General features: G+C 36.1%; 1 protein-coding gene across 9 annotated transcripts in view; it reads left to right on the top strand.

The window, feature by feature from the left end:
* The window catches only part of LOC105217589 (kin of IRRE-like protein 2), a 392,862-nt gene that overhangs the window by 283,624 nt on the left and 95,527 nt on the right, over positions 1-13,711 (top strand). For all 9 annotated transcript variants that reach the window (XM_054225738.1, XM_054225739.1, XM_054225740.1 and 6 more), the window contains 5 exons: positions 1,068-1,211; positions 2,404-2,598; positions 5,583-5,731; positions 12,186-12,297; positions 12,404-12,524. In XM_054225738.1, the coding sequence (XP_054081713.1) occupies positions 1,068-1,211; positions 2,404-2,598; positions 5,583-5,731; positions 12,186-12,297; positions 12,404-12,524 (721 nt within the window). The remainder of the gene's footprint in view (positions 1-1,067; positions 1,212-2,403; positions 2,599-5,582; positions 5,732-12,185; positions 12,298-12,403; positions 12,525-13,711) is intronic.

Below are 13,711 nucleotides of genomic sequence, written 5' to 3' on the forward strand. Positions count from 1 at the left end.
AATTAACTCTTCCTAGATTACTAATTCAACTTAAAATGCGATTTTGCCTCGAGCTGACTTTATACATATGTGAATACATTTCACATGGTAAATCTGAAAATAGATTTGCAGTAGGATTACCAAAAGTTTCAGAGAATAAACATGTATACCTGACCATTTTCTACACCGAGTATCAAATCAAGTGTACTTAGCATATGGTTAATTAAATAACTTTCCAGAATATAATTTCTATCCCATATAAAATTTAATATTTTTTTATGATACAGATGAAGGGGTTATCTTAAAACTGTGAACAGTGTGAGATTATTGTAAGTTAAAACAACCTTACAGCAAGTTCCGATGTAGTATTTTTGAAGTGAGTGCTGAATAGAGTTGCCAACATTGTTCATTTTGTAATCAAATCAGTTCTAATAAAGCGCGATGTATAGTTTTTATCAAAATTATTTAACAAATGAATCTTGGAACAATTAGGAAAAAAATTATGAATAGTGTTGCCACCTTAATAGGAATTTTTCAATTTTTTCTTATTTAAAAGTACCTAAAAATGTATTATTGTCTAATATATTATGAAAAAAACACATTTCTTTTTTATTTTAGAATAAATATAAAATTTCTGTAATATAAACTACAATTATTTCCAACTCTAATGTATCCGCTATATGCATACGTACCAAAGGTATTATATTAGTTCCATAATACAACAAGCAATGTACATCCATGAAAGCAATAAACCACACAACCTGTGCAAAACATAAACGTCATTAATATGACTATATAACACTGAGCTCCATGCCGAGACCAAAGTGTACATAGCAAGCAAGCCGTGCTGTTATCCACAAGACATCACTCATACGCCATGTAACCGCACACCTTTAAGCAATTTGCATTTTATTTCTTTTGTTTGAGATTTTTTGCTTTTTTTTTGCTAACCATTTTCTTGCGGCAACTCAATTAGTACTCACACCAAGTTTGCGCACTTTATCCTTCTCCTTTGAGTAGACATACACACTCGTACACGTTTATAAATTTATTTATTAATATTTCTATTTTATTCTAACCTTTTGCAGTGGTGCCACAACGTCCACGCTTGGAGTACGAGGGCGCACATGTACCGCCTGGACATAATATCACCATTGACTCAGGCGGTCTGGCGACCGTTAAATGCGTATCGCACTATGGCAATCCGCCGGCGACACTCAAATGGTATCTTGGTAAGTTGTGTCATTAAACTACTAGGGTTAGACCATATTATTTTAGAGAGCAAAAAGTATATGTATCTGCATATACTACTTTGGTACTTGGAAGAAAAAACCTTGAACTATAATCCAATCCCTCTGATAAAATTCTCAAACGGATCACGGAAAACTCAAAAAATATTTTAGTCTAAAGCAGCTTCTGATAGAGTATTTTTTTTTACAGATCTCACTATATACCATAACTATCCATAACCATAACTTGGGTTCTACGCGGACACAGTAACATCATATAAACTTAAATATATTTTATCAAAATTTCAACGGAAAAAATTCCGATATCAACCATATATGACCATTCTTTCTCAAAAGTCCTTTCTGTCATAAAGAGTCTTGACACTGCCCACAATGAGTCAGCAACAACCTCACTATATTATATGTAACCTTCGTATGCGTTCAGTTTTCATTATTTTATATAAACTAATACAAGCCGCACAAAAATAATATTAACCTTCATACCACGAGTGGTTAGCAGGAAAAATGGAATTTATTTGTGTAGGAGTACACTATTATTCTCACCTATATATAAACCCAAATGTACATGCTTGGATTATGCCAGCAACTTGCCACATCTGCGTGGCACCGAAACTACATACAATTACAACATTTTATCATCAACATTTTTGTTGCCACACATAATATAAACTAAGTCCCTTTTTGGTTATTACTACACATAATTATTATAATCATCGTAGCTGTTGTTGTTGTTGTACAATATGTATGCGTGTATGTAGTTGTGTATGTATGATAATCCAAGCAATCTAATTTGCTAATGTCCGGTCATTGAGTGGCATGTTGGGCTATAGTTGGTGTTGCCTCGCACTACCATGAGTTAAATTATATACATATATACGCATACATATATGTATATTATGGTCATAATCCCACTAATAATCTGCAGCCGACACTACCCTAACGTTTTGAATGCTATTACAAATAGTATTACTAAGCGCACCTCAGTGCTCTCACATATATAACTTGCCTTTACCCATTTCCGCCCTTTCAACAGAGTTCTGTCAGCATACAATATTTATTCACTTAAGCTTGTTTGTAGTATTTACCTTATATAAACGTATTCGATGTTGGCCACCTTTTCTCATAATTCATACTGTTTCTTAATTGCAATTCTTCTTTCACGCTGTCTTTGCAGGTGACCAAGAAATTCAACCGATTCATCCGCAAATCAACAACACGGAACCGGATAATCCTCGCACCTGGTCGGCCACATCTGTCGTGCAAGTGACAGCCATGCGTGAACGTCATGGTGATATTTTGCGCTGTCTGGCCTATCATGAATCCTATACGGCAAAGTCTGTGCCGGTTGAGGCACGTTTGGATGTGAAATGTGAGTATAAATATTTTAGTTGAATGAGTAAAAGTGAGTTGCATTTAGAGTGCGGCGAAACGAACACGCAACTATCATATATAAAAGATTTTGGTAGCTTTTATTTTGGTTAGCTTTAAGTGCAAGAATTGCTAAAACTTCAGTCGCTAGAAATTCCGGTACTTTGCCAAGGCTTTTGAATTCTGTCAAATTCATAATTCATATTGGAAAATATCCGAGAGTCTTAATGCCAAGGATTAATGCCAAGTACTTTTAAAAAGCTATACCAGTGTGAAATTTTCAAAAAATCGATTTTTTTATTTTTTGCTAATTCGATAGTTTAGTTTATACTTTAAAAATATCCTATGAAAGCGGTAAGGTCGTATCTTCAATAGTTTTTGAATGGCAGCGTTCTAAAGAGCGACCGCCCACAGGCATAAGCCGCCATAATCGATACTTTAAACGCGTTTTTCTCAAAACGACCTTTCTCAAAACTGCTGACATCATAACTCAACGAGAAATTGACCGATCAACTTCAAATTTAACTGGAATATTCTTGAATATATTTACTATACAATGACCTACGATCTTTTTGATTTGTTGAAAATTGTCAATTTGGCATTAAAAAAGCTACCATTTTTTTTTTTTACCTAAAAAACAAATTTTTTTTTTCTTCAGCTAGTTCAGGCCGGAATCATGTCAGCAGTTGGGGAACTTTTTTTTTGGTACCTCCCAAGACAGTATATAACTCCGTTATTTTTCAATATTTTTGTAAAAAAAAATCTTAAAATACCTTATTGTCCAAAAAACTTCGAAATATTCAATCGAGTACTTTCCTTTTCCATGGGTTACACTGGTTTAGCCCCTTAAAGTGTATACGTGGCGTGTTCAAAAAATAACGGGAATTGTGAAAGCTAAAATTTCACGGATTTGGAGAGTCCAATTATAAAAATTGACTGCACTGATTAATGTTCCTGAAGTATGACACATTTTCAGCTATATTCATTGCTTACTTTGTCTGTAGCAGCCGTATGGAGTGGAGACATTTTCATGAGCTTGGCGATTTTCATTTGAACAAAAAAAACAATACTGTCTTTAGCCTCAACACACGCCAGACATGCTTTCGTTTGACTTTTTTTCTATTTCCAAAAATAAAAGGAATCTTAAAGGGCCGGCATACGAGAAATCGCCGAAATAGCCTATTCCTAAAATAGAGTTTGAGAAGTGTTCCGACGATTGGCCCAAGCGTTGACATAAGTCACTTTGCCACTTTCAAACTGAGACCGTTTGATATCGATTATTTTTTATAGCTACGAAGTGTGTTCTTTTTTATATGGATATAGAGCGCTATAGGTAAAGACAACAACTAAAGTTACAAATTTATTTTTACAAGTTCTTCATGGAAAAGCATTGAGCTATTTGACTGAACCTAGAAAGTTTTCTATTCCATATAATGTAACGCAGTATAGTTAAGAAGAAAAAGGCTCAATTAACCCTACAAAATATCAAATATTTACAAAAAACTGAGTTTAATTAACCGGCTGTATCATATGTAACTGCATCTCCACCCTTCAGAAGAAGGTAAGGCTTTCGCAATCATAAGAGTTCATTCAGTAATCCCAGAAACCTCTGGAACTTGTCTATAAAAGAGTAAATCTTAATTGTATCACTTATCACTTATTTATATCCGAAATCACTTCATTATAATTGATATTTTTTTTCACAGCTTATTTACCAAGCATTCTCCTAGTACCTGCAACTGTTACGCAAAAACAAATACTTGATAAGCTCATGAAGTTCACTAAGCTAAATTCTTTTAACATTTTATCATAATTTTGACAAATTAAACCACAAATCAATGCAGCCGAACAACAAAAAGATTAAGCGCACATTATTTTTGTGCAATCACTTGCTGATGTTATTGTAAAAATTTAATCAAATTAATTTTTCGTTTCACTGAGTGGTGAACAATCCACATCAGCCGTACATTTCGGTCGACCCAAATACTTGCGACTCTATGCGCCAGTGACTGTCGACCACATCAGTCACACTAAGCCACGCAGTATGCCACAAATCAGCAAAAGCTTACCACACACACACGCACAACCCAACTACAATTACAGCGCATGAGTGGTTTGTATTTATTGTGCTGTGTAGCATTTTCAACAATCTATTTGTTTGCTCTATAAGCCAGGTTGTCGACCAGTCAACAATCGCACCCACCATCCAACAGACTGTGTGACTTGGCTAGGCAGCCAATATTTCAATTTGGCCAACAGCCAAAGAAAAGCCAACAAATTTGATCAGTTGCCTTCCATATAACTACATAGATGGTGGATGCATCAGCGCCGCCAACTATGCGCTGCCTTAAAAGCTTTTCGGCGGCTATTTCACCTTATTTTGGCTTCGCTCGCCAACAACGACGCCCACGCCACCCCGATGTGGCCACAGCGAAAATCAATTAAATTAACTGTGAATTTACACATTTTCGCGTGTACGCTGCCTCACCCGCCAGCAGCGCCAAGCCGGCAGTGTCGGTTAAATGAAGCAACAACATTTGTATGCCTGCGGTCTACCGCTCGGGTGTGTATGTACATATGTATGTATGTATGTATATCCACAAGCCGACTTTATTTCTCCGCTACTGTCTGCTTGCCTTTATTTACCTTTAATATTCAATTTATGATTGTTTTTGTTATTATTGTGTATTTTTGTCTTAGTCGCTTTTGTTGTTTTCCTTTTCGCCTCCCAAAGGTTTCGGCATAAATCCTTTAGCTATAAGCATTTTATTGCTTTCTTAACGGTTTTATTATTGCTGTCAATAGCACAGCAGCTCAGCTCAATTCGGTTCAGTTCAGTTCAGTTCAACTCAGGTGGCGTTGACCGGCAGCTCCGCCGCCGCCACCAACATTTATTATTATTGTTACAATGTTTATGCTTCCGTTGCGCATTGTTTTCATTCCATTGGTGTTGTTTGTATTTTCACAACTTCCATCTTGTTGCAGATGCGCCAACCATCCGTCTAATTGGCTCACCGGAAATCGACTTAGAGGAGGATAAGGATGCGCTTATCCTGCGTTGCGTTGCCGATGCCAATCCGCCGGCAAGTATTGTGTGGCGACGTGCGGGCCGTTCGGAAATCGCAAGTTTGCAGGTGAGTTACATTACATACAATAACATAGCAAATGGAGAGTCTATGGGGAAATTGTTGAAGCATTAGCAAACGCGCTTACACCTACTCGTTAATTTGGAAATAGAATTTAGTAGGATATAGCAACTGCTTAAGAAAGTTATGGTGTTATACCTTTGGTGGTTCCCAACATGATATATTGGGACCGCAATCCGGAAATGAGCATTATTACTCTGAGAGATTTTTTTCAAGTGTTTAAAAGAAAAGTTTACCACGAGAAAAGATCGTGCAAAAGTGCCAATATTCAAGGGATGATACAAATAATAGCTACATAATTCTCAACAGCTCTCAAAGTAAACATACGTGATATATACGTAAACTAGGTACATGAAAGGTCTCATTCATGCTAAACTGTCCATCTGTATGATTATGTGTGATTCTTATTTCTGCTGCTGTCTATACTAATTCGCCATTTTTGTTTTCTGACGTTTTAATCTACGTGTTGTCATTGCGTGGTCGAGGCATTAGTAAATAATATCATAAAAATAATCTCAATGCCAAGTACTTTTAAAATTTACTTCATCTGTAGCTCTCTACTTTCAATCTGGAGATTTCTGAATGCGTTTCATTTTAGGTTTGATATGATAATTAAAATATTTTTAGCTTCCGATCTCAAACACTTTCAGCATGAGGCGTTTTTATCTAAGTGTTATTAAGGTAGTAAGTCTGCTTTACAGGCTTCAAAAAATCGATTTTTTTTTGTTTTGTTTTAAATCTTTTCCAAAACTATCCAAGAATATGTCTTTAAAATTCCAGAGGCCAATTCGATATATTTTCGAAGCTAGAGCAGTTTTAGTGGCCGAGCGTCGAGCAGGTGCGAATGCTCAGGCAGACTTTAAAGCGCGTTTTCTCGAGTTTTCATTTTCACAAGTGTTAGAAAACGGTGCCGGCGATAGCAAAAAGAATACATGTCCGATCGAAAAAAACCAAAGTGATCTAGCTTCAGTATTAAATTATCTTATATTTGAACTAAAAAAGTTGGACAAAAGTATTTATTATTTAAACTACTTGTTTTGCAACTTAAAGTCAATTTTTTTTCAAACTTCGAAAAAATTTGGAATTTTATAACTTCTTCGGTATTTTTGTAGTTCTTAAGCTCCAGTTACCGATGCTTGACTTGACTCAGCTTCGAAAAATTTGGCTTGGAAAACTTAGATGCAGTTATACTTCACACAACTTCAACTTCAGCTGTTATTATTATAGTTTCTGGGTAGAGTTGCCAGATGTTCAGATTTAGCTTTAAAACTAAGTTTTTTAAATTAAATTATCACCAAGATTGAAGATTTTAAAACTAGTATACAAAAAAACTTCACTATTAGGAAATCTGTGAACACGTTAAGATTTTCTGTTTGAAAGAAAACTCTTTAATACATATATGAATATAGCTTTGAGCAGAATAGCACAAAAGAAACGTGCACGCGTAGTTCAGTTTTTCGATATTTAGAATTGTTAGAAGATGGAATAAATTGGAGCCAGCCAAGCGTATAAATGATAGGTGAATAAATAATTTATTCAAATTGTATTTGAACATTTACAATCAATTTTTCATTACATAAATTCGCAAAATATTTTTTTCTGAGCATATCACCACAAATTCTTGGAGAGATTCGCAATAGTTATGTTTCTGTTGCAAAAATTATCCTCATATCGAACCTATTTGATTTGATTTGTTTATTGCACTTAAAGTGAAACAAGTATTTGCGTTATAAATAAAATAAAAGATTTTTTTATTAAACACATTAAAAAATAATTGTTGTGAAAAAGGTAATTTCCTCTGAATTATCTAATTTTTTCTTTATTTGAAGATTTATAAATATTAAAGATTAGAATTTTAACATATTTAATTTTAAACGAAAACATTCAGGCAACACTGGAATAGTGTCATAATGAGAATGAAAAGAGAAGCAGTGAGAGAGGGAGAGCAGTACAAATGTCAACGTAACTTAGAGTTCTAAATTCAACAGACTTTCAAGTCAAGTCATGCGTTCGGTAATCAAATACATGCAAGGCCCATTAAACGGATCTTTTATGTGACAGTTCTCAAATCTCTCTAGGTCAAGTCAAGCATCGGTAACTGGAGCTTTAAAAAAAAGAAACTTATAAAAATTAAAAAAAAATTTGGTTCGACTGTTTCAGATGCATCGCACGACCTCCATCATCGGCACCGATTTACAAGTGCAGACTTCTGGCGCTCAAGAAAAAATACTTACAACTTTGAAAAAAATGTCAATATTTTTTAATAATAAATATTGTTTTTTAAGCCTTAAATATAGTACACTATCGTCTTAAAATTCCGTTTACCGTAATCACCGTCATTGAGAAGTGCGCGCAAAAGATCAGCACTTAAAATTTTTAAGCGATTACTACGCAGATCTAAAACCGTTAAATTGATGGGCAGTTGGGAACCGCTCAGCTCTGTGATTCTATTGTACGAGACGTTCAGTTGTGTAACGTTGGCATAGCCGAAGGTGGTGTTAGCCGGCAAAACAGTCAGCCAATTACCGCTAATATCAAGTATCGAACTCATACGAGCGACTTGCTCGGGGCGTGGCAGTCGTTCGATAACATCAAGTTGCCTACCGTTGCATTTGATGATCAGCCAAATGGATTCTGTGTAACAGTCGCAGTTTGTGGGACAGTTTATCGGTTGCCAAGCGCATAGTTCCTCGCGTCGTACCAGTGCGATATCCGTTAGCAGTTCATTTGACGGCTGCTTACACTGTAGATCAGAAAAAAGTGTGCGGTAATTAGCATTGTAAATCCATGCTAAAGTGCAATGACACACAACCCGATTGCCAGTCAATTTGATTTCGCGTACAAAATCGTCAGTTGTCGTTGGTAAATCTGTCAAAGCGCATATGTTTTCAATGGAATTGTGCGCTAAGTTTATACGAAAAGCATATGTAATACCGGCTTTAATTAACTGTGCCATTTCAAGTTCACGCAAAAGATTCCGACTCAAATCGATTATTCTAACATTACGTTTGTGGTTTCCTGCATACATTTCATGTAATAACTTACTGTTGTATACTCTATATTGCTCCAAAGGTATATCGCCCTTTAAATTTGTTAATAATGTATCCCAAATAGTTTGCAGCTTGTTCACGCTTAAGTCTAGCCACTGTAGGTAGTGCAACGGTTTTAGAGTTGCCATAAGATTTGCGGGATCGTGCAAACGATTGCCATTCAGTTTCAACTCCCTTAGAAAACGTGTTTTTGTAAAGAGTTCGGGCGGTAAATTTGTCAATAAATTATAACTAAGATCCAGTATTATAAGCTGACTCTGGTTTTCAAATAGTTTCAATGGCAACACATTAATTGCATTGCTGCTCAAATTAAGGCACTTCAATTGTTCCAGATACGCAAAGAGATTTTCGCCCAACATTTGCATATTATTGCCCGCTAAGTCAAGCAACTCAATCTGGACAAAGGCTTTAAAATATTCTTGAGTCAAGTTGCGCAGCATGAGTCCTTTCATATAACCCAGTCTTCTAAATATAAGCGAATTCGACTGAAAGAGGGTATAAAATTCAGGAAATGATGTAACGTCAATGTCCTCAGCAGAATTTACAATTATTTGTAATTGAAGAAGACTTGTATATCTAAGTACAATATCTCTAATAGCAATACGCGAATTGTAGATCAGCGTTAGTTTATTCAGTTCATTTATCTCTATTCTTTGTTCTACTGTTCTAATCTTCATAAATATGTCTTTGCAATGTTTCGTTTCCAAATAGCTTGAATTATTTAATAAATGTATGTTTAATTTTGTTTCTTTTGGACAAACTACTAATATTTGCCGCTCTGTCGAATCCAAGCCCACGTAAATATCACCCATTTTGTCTTTAATCTTACAACGTACGAATATATCGTGATACAAATACACATCTGATTCCTTTAAACGAAAGGCACTGTTCACCGTGAACACATTGCTCAAAAAGTTGAACAAGGAATTTCTCCCCTTCGGCAATGTACCCGAACACATATGTGCTGTTTAGTATTAGACCACTTAGTATGTAAACGAGTATTATATACATATTTAATTATTTTAGTTTGATTAAATTGAATATTTTGCCAATTATGTTTTTATAGTTTATATTTCTCCGCACTAAATGGGCCGTGCAAACTAATCTGCATTTACTGAAATACTAAACCTTTACTTAATTAAGCATAGCTAATGTATAGCTTGTTGCTAATTCAAACTGTTGTTTGTTTAATTTCTTATCAAAACAAATATTTTTGAAAACCGCAAAAACTCAAACTGGTCACTTTGAATATTTAAAAAAATATGTATGTTTTCTAAAATGAATCTACTCTTTCTCTTAAATGACGATTATGAATTGTAGTTATCGATAATTTATCGATAATAAATTTTACGCAATTGAAATTATAACGCAAACGATATGTGAGTAATTGGTATTCCATTGATGATAAATGATAAGTAATTGTTAAATTTTCTATAAATACAATGGATTTTCTCGTGAAAGTCGTAAGCTTTACTACCTGCCCGCGTCTTATGTATTATGGCTGGATAAAGACGCTTTTAAGTAACAACGCCAAAAACAAAAATGGATTAACGCAGAGGCAGAGGCCGACTAGTGATGAGCGATATTTCACTACCGGAAATTTTTTCACTGTGATTGAATAATCGCATATAACACAACTGCGATCAATTATTGTAAATAGCAGTATATTACAACCGCAATAGCAGTTCAGTAATTCTAGTTCGATCAGTCTAGCAATAGCAGTTGAGTGATTGATCATATTAACAATTTTAGTTGCGATTTCGATAATAATGGGTACGGTAATCACGAAAACAGTTAAATGTACCCACAATGTATTAATTAGTTCATTGTGATTACAAAATTATATAAGTTTTTGGTATTGTTAAAATTAATAAATATGAAGATGTGAAAAATTAAAAAATAAAATCACAGCGATGTAAACGATGTCGGCGTGATGAAGACGATGGAGAAGATGCACAGTGAGTTGCTTTACAGATAGATCGAAGCTCGGTGGGCAAAGGGGAAGGACAATATGCGACTGAAAGCTCTCAATTAACTCTAGCTTTAAGTTCTTTTTCTTCTTAACTGGCATTGGCACCGCTTTAAGTTACCTGACCACTATAAAGTATTTTAAGCTAAGATGACTGCCTTCAAGTACCAACAGATGTACTTCAACGATGTGCAGCGTCATACGCTAGACAATTACCAGCACTTCTATAGTTGCGAGATCTTTCTGGTTTGGAGTAGACCGCTTGCCAAAGCGGTTTTTTTAAATTTTGTATGTTGCCAATTGTATGCGGACCTAAAGGTATCCAGATAACATATAGGGCTCAATTCGTATTATGTATGATATTTAAAGATAACGGGTGATTTTTTTGAGGTTAGGATTTTCATGCATTAGTATTTGACAGATCACGTGGGATTTCAGACATGGTGTCAAAGAGAAAGATGCTCAGTATGCTTTGACATTTCATCATGAATAGACTTACTAACGAGCAACGCTTGCAAATCATTGAATTTTATTACCAAAATCAGTGTTCGGTTCGAAATGTGAAATCCGCTTTTTTATCGACAAATTTTGTTCAGCGATGAGGCTCATTTCTGGTTGAATGGCTACGTAAATAAGCAAAATTGCCGCATTTGGGGTGAAGAGCAACCAGAAGCCGTTCAAGAACTGCCCATGCATCCCGAAAAATGCACTGTTTGGTGTGGTTTGTACGCTGGTGGAATCATTGGACCGTATTTTTTCAAAGATGCTGTTGGACGCAACGTTACGGTGAATGGCGATCGCTATCGTTCGATGCTAACAAACTTTTTGTTGCCAAAAATGGAAGAACTGAACTTGGTTGACATGTGGTTTCAACAAGATGGCGCTACATGCCACACAGCTCGCGATTCTATGGCCATTTTGAGGGAAAACTTCGGAGAACAATTCATCTCAAGAAATGGACCCGTAAGTTGGCCACCAAGATCATGCGATTTAACGCCTTTAGACTATTTTTTGTGGGGCTACGTCAAGTCTAAAGTCTACAGAAATAAGCCAGCAACTATTCCAGCTTTGGAAGACAACATTTCCGAAGAAATTCGGGCTATTCCGGCCGAAATGCTCGAAAAAGTTGCCCAAAATTGGACTTTCCGAATGGACCACCTAAGACGCAGCCGCGGTCAACATTTAAATGAAATTATCTTCAAAAAGTAAATGTCATGAACCAATCTAACGTTTCAAATAAAGAACCGATGAGATTTTGCAAATTTTATGCGTTTTTTTTTTTAAAAAGTTATCAAGCTCTTAAAAAATCACCCTATATATTCAAACTGTTGATCAGTCCTTAAAACGATCTCCTGCTTTACTTTTATTATTCTTTATTAGTTATTTTCATTAAGTTTCTACGCTACCGATTCTCTTTTTACAGGAAACACTGCAACTGCGTCCGGTAGGCCGCCGCGATGCTGGACTCTACACATGTCAGGCACAAAACTCTGTGGGCACCTCTGAGCAACTCTCCGTGCAGTTGGATGTCAAATGTAAGTAACTTCGTTATCGTTTCAGCATTTTAATATAAGTGATTTAAGGCCACTTCACTCACCAAGCATCACACACTTTTTATTTTTCGTTTTTCCTCAACTGCAGATCCGCCAAAAATAGTCTCGGCCGGTCCGGATCGGCTTACCACAGCGCCACTTTTCAGTCCAGCCGCATTTGAGTGCGTCGCCGAGGGCAATCCGATGCCCAGCTACAAATGGGTACAGAGGTAAGTGCAGCAGCGTTTACTCTATATATTTATGAAAGGGTTGGGATTTAATTTAGTTTTGCGTTTCAATATATTGGTTGACAACACACACACAGCATTAAGGCACTGCCATCAAAATGTTGCCTTAAAACTATTTTACACTTTTCGCTCCGTCAAAGTTTAACCGCATCAGTGCAGCTGCAATTGCGGCCAATTTCATATTTCAATAGCCTTTGGCGGCAGTCAATCCTTTCGCGTCTGACTTATAATCCATTGCTACATGGCTGTAACAGCTTTATCACCACAAGCGACCGCAAGTAGTGCCTACAAGCCTACGGACGTATTAAGGCCGCACACACACACACATACACACACCGCAGCTCACCTTGTCGGCACGTTTGCGGCAGTGTACGGCAAAATTTCAATTTAAATTTTCCACGAGCTATAGTCGCTGTTGCTGCATCACTCCAAAGGTTCTCATGTAAATGGTCCATGTTGTGACGAATATTTCGTATTTTTTCTTTTAGTTTTTCTCATTCTCGCTTACACTTCTACGCTTTTACGCAGCAGTTGCAATTTTGTGTCGCCCTCGAGGTGTCTCCGCATGCTGCAGCAACACTGCTCGCTTCGTTAGTCTGGACTGATTTGACTGTGGGCGACACTACTTGCCACTTTCCGCTTGAGTTCGCTGTGCTGCAGAGTCGATATATGAAAGCCATCTCTTTTGCAATCACTGTCGTTATTGTGTTGCGTTTGTGATTTGATATGCAATTTTGAGATACTGTCTCTATGTAACTAAACCTTGATGATTTATACCAGGATTTCTTCTGATTTTTCGCAATCATTGCTTTAAATTGGCGTAGACTAATAAAGACTGAATATATCTCTATTTAGGATTCCCATTACAGAACAGCCTTCTTTATTTGTTAAACGAGAACGTGACGTAACTTCCACTTGTTTAAACTACACGGTTCTGTCGTCTCACAGGTTCTATTGGTCATCCTCTAAATTTGGCTCATAATCGCAGCCAACTGATCGCAGAACTGCAATTTCATTTGCTTCAGTAGTAGTAGTTTTCCAATTGAACAAGACCCACCACTAACTAGAAATTTAGCTCGAATTTGAGCTTTCACTATATCTATTACTACATATCTAACATACATACATGATAGTAGCAGAATAAAGACAAAATTAAAGAATAAAAGACC

This window comes from Zeugodacus cucurbitae, chromosome 2 (assembly GCF_028554725.1).
Source record: "Zeugodacus cucurbitae isolate PBARC_wt_2022May chromosome 2, idZeuCucr1.2, whole genome shotgun sequence".
Classification (NCBI taxonomy): domain Eukaryota; kingdom Metazoa; phylum Arthropoda; class Insecta; order Diptera; family Tephritidae; genus Zeugodacus; species Zeugodacus cucurbitae.